At 45.7% G+C, this 17456-nt stretch overlaps 1 protein-coding gene across 2 annotated transcripts in view; it reads left to right on the plus strand.

The window, feature by feature from the left end:
• Positions 1-223: 223 nt before the first annotated feature.
• Positions 224-17456, plus strand: part of mapk8ip2 (mitogen-activated protein kinase 8 interacting protein 2) — a 69743-nt gene continuing 52510 nt past the window's right edge. For both annotated transcript variants that reach the window (XM_068059335.1, XM_068059336.1), the window contains exons 1-2: positions 224-665; positions 11240-11345. In XM_068059335.1, coding sequence (XP_067915436.1) covers positions 601-665; positions 11240-11345 — 171 coding nt within the window. In that variant the 5' untranslated portion in view covers positions 224-600. The remainder of the gene's footprint in view (positions 666-11239; positions 11346-17456) is intronic.

Here is a 17456-nt window from a genome sequence, read left to right on the forward strand (position 1 = left end):
GCGGTTGAGGATCTCTGCGGTTGCAAAGTCGGCAGCTCATGGGTTATTTGCAAAGGAATTGTGTGTGTAGGGGTGGGGGGAATAAAATAATTCCCTTCTCCCTGCCACACCGTGACGTGTAATGTTCCCTCCCTCCCCCTCGCTTAATCTGCAGCATCCTTCTGCACAGTCCGTGCGACGAGCTGGGTGCAGCAGGAGCTAAGCTGCTTTGCATTGTGGTTATGTAGCCTCCAAAAAACCTCGCTCTCTGCAACAGCAAAACACCCCTGGACATCAGTTTTCGACGCAAACCAGTGCCTCAAATGCGCAGGGCAGCCGGTTCCGGGACACCGCGGTGATGCAGCCGAGTTAGTGCCGGGGTCCAGGAGCTCCGCAGTGCTCTTTGGTCCCTCGTATACTATATATAAAACATATCAAATAGTTCCACATTTGGGCTCTTTAGAAATTAGAAGCTATTTATTTCTTCCCACCATCGGAGCTCCTGATGCCTGTTAAGAGCCTGGGTTGCAGTTTCTTCCTGAATTAGAAGCTGATTGTTTTCTTTCCTCCCATCAATTGCAAAGCCTCTTGTGTCCTTGGCTTATTTTTTTGCGTCAGAAGATGGCGGATCCCACAGAGATGTTTACCCTGTCAACCTTCCACTCTCTCTCCCCTCCAGGCTGCAGGTAAGAGTAGTTTTTTACATATATATATTGATGTATTCATATCCATGCGGTCTTTAACTTCTGCTGCATTTCAACATTAAATTTGTTATTGTTTCCTGTTAATCATTAGCTAAACCCAGATACAGTACACCATCTAAATAGTGTTTTTTTAGCATTTCATTTAATGTTAAACCTTGCCAGCAGGACCCAAGATTCAAAGCTGCTTTTGTTAGAGAATATCTCAAGGCTCAAAATATCGCAGGCCATAATTGAAACTGTTAAAGGATAGTCAGCGCTGAGCCTGGCGGGTTGTTAATGATATTTTATCTATGCTTATTGTCGCAGGGCCTGCTATGCGGTTATTGCGGCATGTTCTGATATTAGAGTCTCATCTTTTGATGTTAACATGTGATTTGTATTATGTATTGATCTTTTAACAATGAAATGTTACTAATCCCTTCCTCCACGTAGACAACTGCAGACGCACACTAGACACACCCATACACACAAGCATATACTCACATGCCAAACTACACACACACGCATACAACCATCCATATATAACTTATGTTTATATAGCGCATTTAATGTGGTTAAAATATCACAAGACTTATTATCAAACAAAATTTGACTCCGAGCCATATATGCAGATAGAACAGATTACCAAATGCTTGGTCAGGAGGTCAGTTTTAAGGAGCATTTTTTAAAACCAAAGCAAGGCTAGATGCATTTAAGGGGGAACTAGATAAACACATGAGGGGGAAGGGAATAGAAAGTTGTGCTGATAAGGTTGGAGGAGGCACACGTGAAACAAACACTGACATGGACCAGTTGGACCAAATGGCCTTTATCTGTGCTGTCTATTCTACGCAACATCCCAAGGTGCTTCAGAGGAGTGTTATCAAACAAAATTTGACACAAACCACATAAGGAGATATTAGGACAAGTGGCCAAAAGGTAGTTAGGTTTTGAGGAGCATCTTAAAGGAAGAGAGCGAGGTAGAGTGGCAGAGGAAAGGTTCAGGGAGTAAATTCCAGAGTTTAGGGCCTCGGCAGCTGAAAGCACGACTACCAATGGTGGAACAATTAAAATTGAAGATAGGCAAGAGCCCAGAATTGGTGGAGCACAGAGATCTTGAAGGACTGTAAGGCTGGAAGAACTTAGAGAGGGAAGGGTGCGGCCATGGAGGGATTTGAATGCAAGGATGAGAATTTTTAAATCAAGGTGTTGCCAGACTGGGACCCAATATGGGTCAGCAAACACAGTGATGGGTGAATAGAAATTGGTGTGAGGTAGGATACATGGAGCAGATTTTCATGAGTTCAAGTTTTTGCATGTGCAAGGTGGGCAGCCAGCCAGGAGAGTATTGGATTAGTCAAGTCTAGATGGAGATAGGCATAAATGAGGGTTTCAGCAATTGGTAAGATGAGGCAGAGGTTAGAGATGGGTGATGTTACAGAGTTGGAAGTAGGCATTTAGAGATTGGCTAAAGGTGTGGACTGAGTACATTTCACCTGCAGAAAGTTTGTAACTAATTATATTGCAGGGGCTGTAACAAACACTTGAATGTAAGAGCATTTGCATTAGAGAGCATGCAGTGAAGGTTCACTAGACTGATTCCTGGGATAAAAGGGCTGTCCTATGAGGGATTAAATAGACTTGGCCAATATTCCCTCGAGTTTGGAAGAATGAGATGCTCTCATTTGAAACCAATAAAATTCTCAGAGGACTTGACAGGGTAGATGCTAAGAGGCTCTTTCCCCTGGCAGGAGAGTCTAAATCGAAGGATCATAGTCTCAGGATATGACGTCAGCCATTTAGGCCTGAGATGAGGAGAAATTTCTTCACAGAGGATTGTGAATCTTTGGGATTCTCTACCCCAGAGAGCTGTGGGTGCTCAGTGTATTCAAGACTCAAATTGATAGATATTTGGGAACAAAGGGAATCAAGCGATATGGGAATAACATTGGAAAATAGAGATGAGGTAAAAGTTCAGCCATGATTTTACTAAATCATGACTTGATGGGCTCTATGGTCTCCTCCTGTTTCTTATGCTCAGGATCAAATAGGACATCAGTGGTGTGATCCATTTGGTTCAGCTTCAGGCAGGGTTGGAGTTGGTGACCAGAGAATGGAGTTTGTGGCAGGGTCCGAGGACAAAGACTTCAGTCTTCCAAAATTTAATTGGAAGAAATATTTGCTGATCCAATACTCGATGTCAGACAAGTAGCATGACAAGTCAGAGGCAGTGGAGGGGTCGAGAGAAGTGGTGCTAAGGTTAAACTGTGTGTGGTTGGCATATATTTGGAACCTGACATGTTTTCAGATGATGTCGCTGAGGGCCAGCATATAGATGGGAAATAGGAGGAGTCGAGGAATACATGATTAGGGGACACCTGAGTTAATGATGCAGGAGCAGGAAGAGAAGCCATTGCAGAAGATTTTCTGGTGACAGCTGGATTGAAAGGAATGGAGCCAGGCAAGGGGAGTCCCACACAGCTGGACACAGAGAAACATTGGAGGAGGGTGGTGTGGTCAGCTGTGTCGAGCATGCCCATCCACTCATACACATCACTCCCATTCACATACACCCATCTACACACATCCACATAATTGCATCCATACACACATAATTACACTCATCTATATGTATATACACACACCCACCCATATGCACACACATCCATCCCTCATACACTGATCTATACATACATCCATTTACACACACACACTGAATTTTTTTTTAATTTTATTTCCAAAATATACTTTATTCATAAAAATCTGTAAAAATTACATTGCCAAACAGTTTCCAAACAGCACCAAAAAATACAAACATTGCAAGGGAGATCAGTTTCCTTCAATACTGTCATGAGTTTCTTCCCAACCCTTCCGTTTCACAATTGTCATGTCAATTACAGTTTTACATTTACAGCAATTCAGAATATTAACGATACAGTTCGAGGTGTTTCCCATTGATCCAGCCCCTCAGTTCAGCTTGGTGGGGGAACCTTACACTGTGGTCTTTCCCCATTGAGCCTTTGCTGCGGCTGCCCCAAGCTTTAGTGCGTCCCTCAGCACGTAGTCCTGGACCTTGGAATGTGCCAGTCTGCAACATTCGGTGGTGGATAACTCTTTGCGCTGGAAGACCAGCAAGTTTCAGGCAGACCAAAGGGCGTCTTTCACCAAATTGATACACACTGAATCATCTATCTGCACACATGCATCACCATACCCACATCTACAAGCACAGATATGCACAAACACCCATCTATGCACAGATACACATCAATGTACACATACCCACATTCTCCACACATACATACATCTATGGACACCTCCATCTACACACACACAATCTAAACACCCCCCCCCCACACAGCCATTACATACATGTAAATGCCCATAATGATCCTACACACTCATCTACATACAATACCATCAATGCATTCATATATACATGCAAACACAAACCCACCTATACACTGATCATTTTATTTTATTTATTTAGAGATACAGCACTGAAACAGGCCCTTTGGCCCACCGATTCTGTGCCGACCATCAACCACCCATTTATACTAATCCTACATTAATCCCATATTCCTACCACATCCCCACCTGTCCCTATATTTCCTTCCCACCTACCTATACTAGGGGCAATTTACAATGGCCAATTTACCTACCAACCTGCAAGTCTTTTGGCTTGTGGGAGGAAACCGGAGCACCTGGAGAAAACCCACGCAGACACAGGGAGAACTTACAAACTCCACACCGGCCACACTCAGATTAATGCACACTCATTAACACACACCTATGCACATGCACACCACTCCATGCAGCTACTCCCGCAACCGGTTACTCATCCATTTCCACTCACACACCCTTTGCACACATGCTGATAGTCAGATACTGACAGATATATGCACATCCAACTACATAAAGGAACACCTACACTGAAACACAGTTACAAGTACACTCACACATATGAAGCTGTGTACCATCTTGTAGCCCTACTGGAACTGCTGGCAGTTACATATACTCAGTGTCAAGGCTGGAGGTACATTCACTCACCTGCCAGTCAGCACACTACTCGGGTGTGATACTCTGGTGATTCTCAGTTTTCCTGCTCCTGACATGCTTCCCCTTCCATGAGATGCTCCTTGCTTCCTTGACTTGTTCTGACTGGACACTGTCATTTTATTCTGAGAACAGTTACTCATTGTGGGCAGGGAATCCTGATCTGGTATTTGTTTTTGGATGTGGCACATGGGAAAGAGCTCACAGAATAGACCTCAGAATGGCAACAAGGAGCATGTCAGAAGTCAGGGAGCGTTTTTGGGAAATGCAGATTTCTAGACCAGGAGGGAGACAACACAGACAGAAGGGACTGCTGGAAGGAAGAGAATCATAAAGGTAAGATGGCCAGCTTTTTTTTTTATTCATTCGTGGGATGTGGGCGTCGCTAGGCAGGCCAGCATTTATTGCCCATCCCTAATTGCCCTTGAGAAGGTGGTGGTGAGCTGCCTTCTTGAACCGCTGCAGTCCATGTGGGGTAGGTACACCCACAGTGCTGTTAGGAAGGGAGTTCCAGGATTTTGACCCAGCGACAGTGAAGGAACGGCAATATAATTCCAAGCCAGGATGGTGTGTGACTTGGAGGGGAACTTGCAGGTGGTGGTGTTCCCATGCATTTGCTGCCCTTGCCCTTCTAGTTGGTAGAGGTCGCAGGTTTGGAAGGTGCTGTTTAAAGGAGCTTTGGTGTGTTGCTGCAGTGCATCTTGTAGGTGGTACACACTGCTGCCACTGTGTGTTGGTGGAGGGAATGAATGTTTGTAGATGGGGTGCCAATCAAGTGGGCAGATTTGTCCTGGATGGTGTTGAGCTTAGTGTTGGTGGAGCTGCACCCATCCAGGCAAGTGGAGAGTATTCCATCACACTCCTGACTTGTGCCTTGTAGATGGTGGACAAGCTTTGGGGATTCAGGAACTGAGTTATTCGCCATAGGACTCCTAGCCTCTGACCTGCTCTTGTAGCTCATACAAATGGCACTGAATGGGAAGGGGGAATCTCAGAGGATTGAAGAGAGGAACTCAGATCTAGGGGTAGAAATTGCTATGCATTTTACAGAGGATCTCACCAGCAGGATCCCTTTTGTATAGAGTCTGTCAGGGCCCTCCTGCCTTTTACTGAGGGAGTTTATCCATCAGGGAACCCCCACTCCCCCATTTAAAGAAGGAGTCTTTCCATCAGGGATCCCCTTCATTTTTTAAGGAAGGGTTGTTCCACCAGGAATGAGAGTCTCCATCAGGAAACGTCTTGAAAATAGAGTGGTAGAAATTGATGTGCACTGTGCCCATTGTTTGGTGTAACACAGGCACAACCTATCCCAATTTAGCAAGGGGAGAACTTGCAATCTGCACAGATGTTAGGTCAATGCTAAATTCATTGGGCCAATTGACATGGTTGGCAGCCAACAAAATCAGACATTAGGCCTCTTAACATTAACAAGCGATAGCGAATCAGCAGCCCATGTTACACCTGTCCCCATTTATATTTGTTGAAGGACCCCGCTGGAAAATTTGTTTTTGTTGAGGGGAGCTGGCTTCAGACAGGATTTTTCACCATGCCTTGCGGCCAAATAAAACTGCCTCTGGAGCAAGGAGAAGCAGACTGCTCCCCACAACTGTACAGTCCTAGAACCGTAGAACCATAGAATAGTTACAGCACAGAAAGAGGCCATTCAGTCCATCGTGTCTGTGCTGGCTGAAAAAGCTATCTGCCTAATCTAATCCCACCTTCCAGCTCCTGGTCTGTAACCTTACCTGTTACAGCACTTCAGGTGTAGGTCCAGGTGTCTTTTAAATGAGTTGAGGGTTTCTGCCTCCATCACTGATCCAGGCATTGAATTCCAGACACCCACCATCCTCTGGGGTTGAAAAGGTTTTTGCTCATGTCCCCTCTAATCCTTCTACCAATCACCTTAAATCTGTGCCCCCTGGTAATTGACCTGTCCGTGAGGGGACACAGGTTCTTCCTGTCTACTCTATCCAAGCCCCTCAATTTTATACACCTCAGTTAAGTCACCCTTCCGCCTCCTCTTTTCTAAGGAAAACAACCCTAACCGATCCAGTCTTTCCTCATCGCGCAAGCCCTGGCAACATTCTTGTAAACCTCCTCTGTACTCTCTTCAGAGCTATTATGTCCTTCCTATAATGTGGTGACCAGAACTGTACGCAATACTCCAGCTGTGGCCTAACCACTGTTAGGAGAGTCCTCATGATTGTGCCCCACTCCTGCTGCCTGATCTAACTCCATGGGTCTTTTTTATGCCACTGAGAGTGAGGCAGCTCGCACATAAAATACGAATCAGGCCTGAAGCCTTTTTGGGGGTCTGGCCTTGGCCTCTGGGTTCAGGCGTGACAGTGTCTGAATCTGATCTGTTATACTTGTATCGTTGTTAGAACTAAAAGTAATCAGTGACCTTTTTTTATTCGGATGTGGGTTCTCTGCTGTGTCTGGTGGAGAGATGCAAGATGCAGCAGTACTCTGGCCGTGCGTTACGATAAACAGCACTTACACCTGCATTGTCTTTGTTTCTGTCAACAGTGATCATCCTCATCTCTAAATCTGCACACCTTCCTGAGTGTGTTTGAGACAGTCTAGAGGGAGCTTTATTCGATATCAAACCTGTGCTGTTCCTGCCCTAGGAGTGTTTGATGGGAGAGTGTAAAGGGAGCCTTACTCTGAATCTAACTCATGTTGCACCTGCCCTGGGTTTGGTATAATGTAGAGGAACATTTATATTAATTGCCCAATTCTGAGGTTCCTCATCTTAAGCATAAAAGTTCTTCCCTCCTAAAGCTACAGTCCTCTGTTGGAATTCAGGTTCTACAGTCACCACAGTCTCCAAGTAGCTTGCCCACATGGCCATTCATCGTATTGAAGGACTGTACATGCAGAGGCCTCATACAGAGTAGAACCCCATTCTCACATGAAATATATCCAAATGCATTTCTAGGTAGTCATTGACCAGTCAATGCAAGTTCTGGCTAATTTTTGTTTGCTTTTCCAGAGCCCAGGACTGCTGAAACTGAATGTAATGCTCCTACCATGTGCTGAAATCAGATGTGGCTAAAATTGACAACCTTTTACCCAGAGTGAATATCTCCCTGTTTTGCAAAGCAATTACCAGAATGCATTTATAAGTGTTTATTGTATTAGATGGGATTTTTGCTATTGGCGTGACAATAAACTTGACTTTTTATCCTTTGCATGGTGTCGATTCTCTGATATTGGAGTGTGAGATGTTTGCGGTTTTGGCAGACTCCCTGCCCTGGGTGTGTTTGATGGGACAATGTGGAAAGTGTACCATTCCCAGCATTGATGTCTCACCTCAAAAATGCTTTGAATGATGCAGAGCCTGACATTTCAAATTTTCACTTATGTCAACAAAGTGCAAACGAAGGACTGAGTAAAGGAAGAAATTGATGAATCATTTGCGTTCAGGGTGCAATATTATAGTCCATCAGTCCCTCAAAGAACTTTAAACTTCCGATCAGATTACCCATGCACAGAGTTTCCAGATCAGAGAATAGAAATGATCTGATGAATAATTATGAGGAATCCTCTCAAATATTTCATCTGTCCACCACACCCAGTGCTCCTGCACCCCCCCCCCCCCCCCCCCCCCCACTCCCCAACCAATAGCTATTTTGATTACTTTGTGTCCACTAGTTTTTCATGATTTGTTTACCTGGGCTCCCAAATCCCTTTGGTCTTCCGCAGTTTCTAGTTTCTCACCATTTAGAAAATTCTGATTTTTCTTCCTTGGGTCCAAAGTGAGTGACTTCACAGTTCTCCACATTTAACTCCATTTGCCATAGTTTTGCCCACTCAGTTAATCTGGCCAGGTCCCTATGCAACTTCCTGCTTACATCTACACAACTTAGTGTGCCTCCTAAATTAGTGTCATCTGCAAACTTGGTATACAACTCTATTCCATTATCCAAGTCATTGATAAAGATGGTGAAAAGCTAAAACCCCAGAGCAGATCATTGTAGAACACTACTTGTTACATTCTACCAGAGAAAATGTCTTTACTGATTGTTGGAAAATAAAACAAAATGTTTATTTATCAGGAATGGAATCTAGAAATTCTGGGTCCTGATTTGTGGAATTTAGGTGTATGTGTGGCAAGGGTGATTGAAATTTGGGGCAGATACTGGAAGGCAGTTACATTCCAGCAGCATTTTCAGGGGTTTCTCGGATTCCCTGGAGATTTCTGCTCCTTGTGCTCGGTTTTCCATCCAGGTGAACTCTGGGCCTGCTGATTGGGGATGTAGTGTCCATTGTGGGACAACAAAAGGCCCAAATGTGAAGCTTTGCAAAGGTAATCAATGTCGGAGGTTTGGGTCCACCCTTGCCTCTGTCTCTGGGGCAGCTCTGGCAACACCCTATTTGCCATGTCAGTAGATCAATCTTGAGAAGCTTCATAACCAGAGAGAAACTCCATGCCAGAATATCAAGAAAAAAAAAAGTTCGACTCAGATTCTAATTTCTGTCTGTAAAATAAAAGCGAGGCCTCCCTCTGGACTTTCCATTTTAATCATTGCTGGGAAGCAGATGTAATGTGTTTACAAGAAGCTCAGCTGCTCAGATCCCGAGTGCAACACCAAACAGGTTTCATTCTCCTGACTGCTTTTGTTCTCTCCAACTTTCATTCCCAAAGGCTGAGTCATACTGGGACCACTGATTCCCAGGGCAATGGCTGCTCTTGCACTTTTCCCAAGTAACCATTATTTGTGTGTGAGCCTAAGCAGCAAGTCTCAGCAGGATATTCAACCTAGGGTGGCATTACGTTTTAGAAGATCCCTGATCACAAGGTTCTTGATCACAAGGAGTGATGTTCCTGTTTTCAGGGAATGAGATTCCTGATTATGGTGGATGAGATCCCTAATTACAGGGAGACAGGGTGTAAGAACTTTGTGAAAGAACTGTGCCAACGTTTTTCATCACACAAGCCACTAAATCTAATCCCACTCTCCTGCACACTCCAGATCTTAGTACCCCACCATTCGAATCCAACTCTTCTGCTCACTCCTCACTGTTTAATAGCTCACCCCACCTAATAGTACCTCAATTAGTTCTCAACACCCCTTCAGTTTTCTAAACTGAAGGGAATATAAACCATGTTGATGCAACCTGACTTCATAATATAACCCTTAGACTCCAGTATTAGTCTGGTGAATCTGCACTGCACCTTCTCCTTCCTGAGATGCGGTGCCCAAAATTGAACGTAATAGTCCACTGACATCTGATCAATTAGTCTTTTTCCCCAGAACCCTGCAAATTTGTGCTATTCAAATAAATGTCCAATTGCCCTTTGAAAATTACTGTGTAATCTGATACCCCACACTTTCAAATACTGTGTTCCCAATTTAACCCCCCTGTGTGGAAAAAAATCCCCCTCTGGTTCTTTTGCCAGTTATTTTGAATCCATGACCTCTGGTTACCAAACCATGTGCCAGAGGGAAGTATTTCTCCCCACTTGCTCTATCAAAACCACTTATAATTTTGAATAACTTTATTAGGTTTCCCCTTAATCTTTTCTGCTCTGAGAACAATTCCAAACAGTAACCTCTATCATCTAGAAGGACAAGGGCAGCAAACACATGGGAATACCACCAGCTGCAAGTTCCCAAGACATACATCATCCTGACTTAGAACTATATCACCAATCCTTCACCCTTGCTGGATCAAAAACCTGAAACTCCATTCCTAATAGCACCTATGTGTGCACCCACACCACATGGACTGCAGTGGTTCAAGAAGGTGGCTCACCACCACTTTAAGGGCAGTAGGGATGGATATCAAATGCTGACCTTGCTAGAGATGCTCACATCCCATGAAAGAATTTAAAAAATCTCATCCAATCTCTCCACATAACTGAACTTCCTCATACCTTGGTATCATCCTGGTAAATGTCCTCTCTAAGTGTAGTGCCCAGAATTATTGACAATATTCTAGCTGAGACCTACACAGTGATTTGTAACTGTTTTGTAGGATTTCCTTATTTTTGTATTCATTGCCCTGATTTAGAAAGCCAAATATCCTATCCACCTTAACTACCTTGTTCTATTTTTCTAGGCACACAACCAATAATTCCACTTACCTTTTTATGGCCTTATCCACTTCAGCTGTTCCCTTTAATGACCTATGTATCTACATACCAGTCAGTTTCACTACGCTTTCTATTTAAGGTTTTTTTCTTTCTATATTCTTCCAAATGTATCACTTCACATTTTTCTACCTTGAATTGTATCTATCACCTTCTGCCCATCCAGCCATTTTATCTCTGCCCTCCTTTTAGTCCTTCACAATCCATGTGACAACTTGCTATCTTCAGCTACCCTCCACCACCAGTTTGACGTTATCAGCAAAGTTTGTGATAGATGATTCCTCAGTTCCCATATCCAGATTTGTATAATCAGGATTTACTGTGATGCGTCTACAATTGATTAACCATGGAAAGTGATTGTGTAGACCAACACAGAAAGCATGTTTCTTTCTCTGACTGTTTTGTTGCCTCTTCCTCATAGACCTGCCCATGATATCAGCCTGGAGGAGTTTGATGATGAGGATTTGTCTGAAATTACTGATGATTGTGGAATTGGGCTGAACTATGACTCTGATCCCTATGAGAAGGTAAGAGGAAATCATTTTCTTAGCAACATCCTGAAATGTATTTATGATTTGAATGTTGTTCCAATTCCAAGCACCAAGTGACACTAGTGATCAGAGACATTTTCTCCACATTGGCACAGGAACCACTTATAGCTGCAGAGATTGATAGTTAAAAGAGCTGATTACATAACTGGATGAGTAAAAAGAAAGACGTCGCAAAGCATTTACAGCCAATGAAGTACTTTTGAAGTTGTAGTCACTGTTGTAATGTAGGAAATGTGGCAGCCAATTGTGCACAGCAAGTGCCCGCAAACAGCATTGTGATAATGACTAGATAATCTTCTTTTTGTGGTGTTTATTGAGGGATAAATATTGAGTAGGATACTGGAGAGAACTCCTCTGCTCTTGGAAATAATGGTCATGGGATCTTCTATCAGTTTGGGTTCCGCCAGGGCCACTCAGCTCCTGACCTCATTACAGCCTTGGTTCAAACATGGACAAAAGAGACGAGGTGAGAGTGACTGCCTTTGACATCAAGGCAGCATTTGACCGAGTATGGCAAAAAGGAGCCCTAGCAAAACTGAGGTCAATGAGAATCGGGGGAAAACCCTCCGCTGGCTGGAGTCATACCTAGCGCAAAGGAAGATGGTTGTGGTTGTTGTCTATCATCTGAGCTCCAGGACATCACTGCAGGAGTTCCTCAGGGTAGTGTCCTAGGCCCAACCATCTTCAGCTGATTCATCAATGACCTTCCTTCAATCATAAGGTCAGAAGTGGGGATGTTCGCTGATTGCACAAATTTCAGCACCATTCGTGACTCCTCAGATACTGAAGCAGTCCGTGTAGAAATGTAGCAAGACCTGGACAATATCCAGGCTTGGGCTGATAAGTGGCAAGTAACATTCGCGCCACACAAGTGCCAGGCAATGACCATCTTCAACAAGAGAGAATCTAACCATCTCCCCTTGACATTCAACAGCATTACCATTGCTGAATCCCCCACAATCAATATCCTAGGAGCTACCATTGACCAGAAACTGAACTGGAGTAGCCATATAAATACTGTGGCTACAAGAGCTGGGAATCCTACAGAGGCTAGGAATCCTGAGGCGAGTAACTCACCTCCTGACTCCCCAAAGCCTGTCCACCATCTACAAGGCACAAGTCAGGAGTGTGATGGAATACTTTCCACTTGCCTGGATGTGTGCAGCTCCAACAACAGTCAAGAAGCTCGACACCATCCAGGACAAAGCAGCCTGCTTGATTGGCACCCCATCTACAAACATTCACTCCCTCCACCACCGGCGCACAGTGGCAGCAGTGTGTACCATCTACAAGATGCACTGCAGCAATGCACCAAGGCTCCTCAGACAGCACCTTCCAAACCCGCAACCTCTACCAACTAGAAGGACAAGGGCAGCAAATACATGGAAACACCACCACCTGCAAGTTCCCCTCCAAGTCACACACCATCCTGACTTGGAACTATATCACTGTTCCTTCACTGTCGCTGGGTCAAAATCCTGGAACTCCCTTCCTAACAGCACTGTGGGTATACCTACCCCTAATGGACTGCAGCGGTTCAAGAAGGCAGCTCACCACCACCTTCTCAAGGGCAATTAGGGATGGGCAATAAATGCTGGCCTGGCCAGCGTCACCCACATCCCATGAATGAATAAAAAAATGCCCACCTGAGAGGAGGCAGGGCCTCAGTTTAACATTGCAACAGAAAAAAAAATTCTTCAACTGTGCAGCACCCCCTCAATACTACACTGGAGTGTCATCTTAGACCTTTGTGCTCAAGTCCTGGAGTGGGACTCAAACCCAAAACCTTCTGACTTAGAAGTGAGAGTGCTACCTACTGAGCCACAACTAATGCACAGTAGAGTAACAGAAGTTATCAGGAAAGATTGAGATTGCCAAATACTGTAGGGGATAAAATCAGTCATTGGATGTTGAGCTGGCAGCAGGAACCCACAACAGCAGTAATTAAAGCAAAGTATAATTTATGTAATTCTTGGAGTGCCCGTTGTAGATATTCTATTGCCCCAGTGATCCATGCTGCGCTCGACCAGAACAACATGACGTTAACTGGCATCAACTCCTCCTGCTGCCATATTTAAAGAATGCGGGCTGATCCCCTGCCCCCCCAATCTCACCCCTCCCAGCCACCCATGCCCACCCCAGCCAATTTCCCCCCCCTCCCCCACCCAGTAATCATTCCCTCATCCAGGTCATATCCCCCATTCACATCCCACCACCATTTCCTTCACTGGGTAAGCTGTCCCTTATTCACTGCTGCACGTCCACTTCATGGAAATGAGGCCCGTGGCCGAATACTTTAGGTTTCATGACCTTCACCATTCAGTCACTGGGATTGTACCTTACACCCCCAGCTCACCCAAAAATTGGCATGCCCAAATTTCTAACCCAATGGTTCTTGTGGTGTTCCAGATTATAGGAAGGCCTGTCATATTTGGAGAAATAGGCTTTTCAATTAGGGTATAATATTGGTAAGTTTGCATATGTTGGGTTGAGTTTTGTGTGTCCCAATGTGAGTATGTTGAGTAATAATGAATGCCAGCATGGGTATGTTGCATAGTGTATAATGAGTGCCCGAGTGGTTACATTGGATAGGGTGTAATAAGTGCCAATGTGGGTAGATGTTGGCTAGGGTATGATGAGTGGCCATTGGTCAGACATTGGATATCTTAAGAACCACTTTATTAGTGGCAGTGACTCTCTGAATGGCAGGTGATCAACAAGTCACTTTTAAAGTGGCTGTTCCTGTATTGGCTATGGAGATATTAATATTGGAGACAGATGCAAGTGAAGGATATTGGTATCTGACCAGTCAGGATAGCAAAATTAATTTGAAATATTGCTAGGTTCATTACAACAATGCAGGCCCACGGTGATCAGGGAGATGACGTTGAGTTGTTTTTTAAAAAATGTTTGTATTTGTGTTTCTTTCTATGGGTTTTCATGCAATAATGTAATCAGAGCAGCTTGTGGACAGTGTGTAACAGAGGGATTGAAATGAGGCAATTATTGAACCATTCTGCATCACTGCTTCTCAGCACAGTCCTGCCTTTGCTCGTGAGCAGCAAAATGATTGGCAGTATTTAGATAAAAATTAAAATGATCAAGAGCCATAGAGAAAATACAACTGATGATTGTGTAATCCTGTGCTCCCAGCATGAACACCCAGCTCGATGTTCTGGTGCAACACCACGGCCCGATCTCTTCTTGTCTCTTTCTGCGACTGCAGCTTCTCACAAAATTTACCCAACACAATGACTCAGCTGAATTAGAAAACCCTGCAACAGACTGATTTGTAAAAGGGGTTCTCCTGGGGAGTATCCAAATTCAGCTCCTCGCACTGTATTTTTAAATTTTTTTTAATTTTGTACTCCTCAAAGTGAGGGACATTATTGTGAGGTTCAGGAACACTTTAAGTTCATACCATCCACTGCCAGCATCAAGATTGGATTACATACAGAGTAAAGCTTTCTCCACACTGTCCCAAACACTTTCAGGGCAGGTACAGCACAGGTTAGCAACAAGGGTCTTTTAATCACTTTTATTTTCTGTATAATTTTATTGTGTAACAATCTCAGGTATATTACAGTTCTTTGGTCCTTTAAAAAAAAAATGGTAGTGCGACTCGCTTGTTTCAAGGAATGAGAAAATGTTTCTAAAAATTAATTTTTTGATGAGAATTATATCTTTGATATCAAAAAGCAAAAGTGTTTCTTGTGTGGTTGGCCGAGCTGTCTGTTAATGGTAGATTGTCTGCTGCTGTTTATTACCCTGCTGTCGTAATGTGCTCTCATGTACAAGTGTGCTTGTCTTCCTCTCCTTTCCTTGCACTGATTTGTGCAATAAACGTCTGCTTGTGAAAAAAAAAAACAGGTTAGATACAGAGTAAAACTCCCTCTACACTGTCCCCATCAAACACTCCCAGGGCAGGTACAGCACTGGGATTGGCTGCTCTCTGATTTGGGAGCCTGAGTGCATCAACGAGGTGCAGCTGACTGTGGCTGGGTGCAGGGGTTGGAGGCTGCAGGCTGTGTGACTGCTGCAAGAGGGAGAGACTCAAACTGAAACAAAAGTTTTTTCCAAATTTCAACAAAGGAAGGAAGGCAGAGAACTGGAAGAACTGGAAGCTCTTTTTGTGAGTTTGCTTGGTACTGAAAGTCTTTTTCATTGATTGTTGGGGGTGGGGAAAGAAGAGACCTGAAGACCTTGGGTGGGGCTGTATTGTTCAATAGGGAGCTCCTGTGTTTAACATCTTTGGATAGGGAGCTCCCTCCCCACCCCAACTATTAAGCCTGGGACAGCTGGAGCTGCCCAGGTGAAGAGACTTATTATCTGAACATCGAAGGAGGCGTGTGCCTGGGCAGCTTACAGCTGACCCAGGTGAAGACATCACCCCACCCTCCCAACTGGAAGACCAGCTACAAGACTTGTGCAATACTAACAAAGACTGATTCCTCTTGGCCTTCCTCTCCCTCAGCCTCTTCCCCTGTGCTACATCCTTTAAATGTTACATTTTTGATTTATTGTATTTGCTCTTTTCTTTTTTTTCTCTCAGCAAAGTGCCTGTAACTCTTCCACCCCATGACTTCTCAGTCCTCTCCGGTGGCGGGGCCCTCCTATGCTGCAGCAGCTGCGTCAGCTGCTCCTGTGGCCCCGTCACCATTTAAAATCTTAACATCAAAGCATGGGGTGAAGAGTTACACCCATCCTAATATGACTATTGAGGCTTGTGTTAAGGCAATGGCCGTGGTTGTCGGCCCCTCGGCCATTGTTGCAGCCTCAAAGATGTATGGGAAGGCTGTGTTCTTCCTGAAGACCGAGCGGGCTGTGTCCCTCGCCCTAAGTACGGGGCTCACAGTGGGTGGGATTTTCCTGCCAGTGGACCCTCTGGGGGCCACTGCACATCGGGTAACCTTGTCGAACGTCCCACCCTTTATTCCTGATGAGCTCCTCCTCCCCCATCTACACCATCTGGGGGAGGTGAGGTCAGGGATCACCCCAGTCCCGCTCGGTCTTCGGGAGCACAGCCTCCGACATGTCTACTCCTTCCGCCGCCAGCTATTCATGCAGCTGGCGCGGGAGGAGGTCTTGGAGGGCCACTTCGGTATAGAGTTTCAGGGGACGGCCTACCGCGTCTTCTGGACCTCGGATGGAGCGCGGTGCCACGTCTGCAAGGGGGTGGGGCATGTTCGTAAGAACTGCCCCAACCTCCCGGCCGCCAGCTCCACCTCGGCGGCCCAGAGTGGTTCCACAGCACCTCCTCCCACTCCCCCCGCAAATCCAACAGACACCGCTCAGTCGGTTCTGGAGGCTGTGGTTTTCACAGCCTCTGGCGGGGAGGGGAGCGTCCGTCCGAGCGGAAGGAAGACGCGGGGAAAAAAGAAACATCATGAGGCGCGTCCCCTGGACACTTTGACTCAACCCGAGCCTGAGCTCAGCCCAAAGCCCATTCCCATGGAATCCACCTGTCCCAGGGCTGGGCTCAGGCCCAGGGTGACTAAAAAGGGAAAAAAGGGTGCGGAGGCGGAGGCCTCTGATGACATGGAGGTCTCTGAGTCTCCGCGCCCAAGTGCGAGAAAGAGGAGAAGGCACCCCTCCACAGAGGTAACGAGGGGCCCTGAGGTGCAGGGCCCATCTGTTGGAGGGGAGCTGCCTCCTGTTTCTGGTCCTCAGGTTCCCCCTACCGCCACCACCAAGGCTGCAAAGTCCGGGCAGGAGCACACTATTCCTCAGGATGGAGGGGAGGGGATGGCCCCGGTACATGAGGCCCCTCCTGAAGGAGTAAGTGGGGCCCTGCTTGTGGTGGGGGAGCCTGGGGAAACCGCCCATTCCGCCACTGCTACTGGGTCGGGTGCCCTGAATGAAGGGGAGGGCGAGGCCCCAGAGGGTCGGGCCTCCCAGCCGGAGTCCACCACCAACCAGGAGACACCCGACCCAGTTATAACTGAGAATGCTGCCCCACCTGCTGGGCCTGTGGGTGCTGGCGGAGCGGGAGATAGCCTCCTCCCTCCGCCTCCAGTCTCGGCTCCGGCTGGTTTCCCGGAGTCGGGAACTTCTGTCTCCCCTGGACCACTCATTGCCCTGGGGACG

This window comes from Heterodontus francisci, chromosome 27, assembly GCF_036365525.1.
Source record: "Heterodontus francisci isolate sHetFra1 chromosome 27, sHetFra1.hap1, whole genome shotgun sequence".
Taxonomy (NCBI): Eukaryota; Metazoa; Chordata; class Chondrichthyes; order Heterodontiformes; family Heterodontidae; genus Heterodontus; species Heterodontus francisci.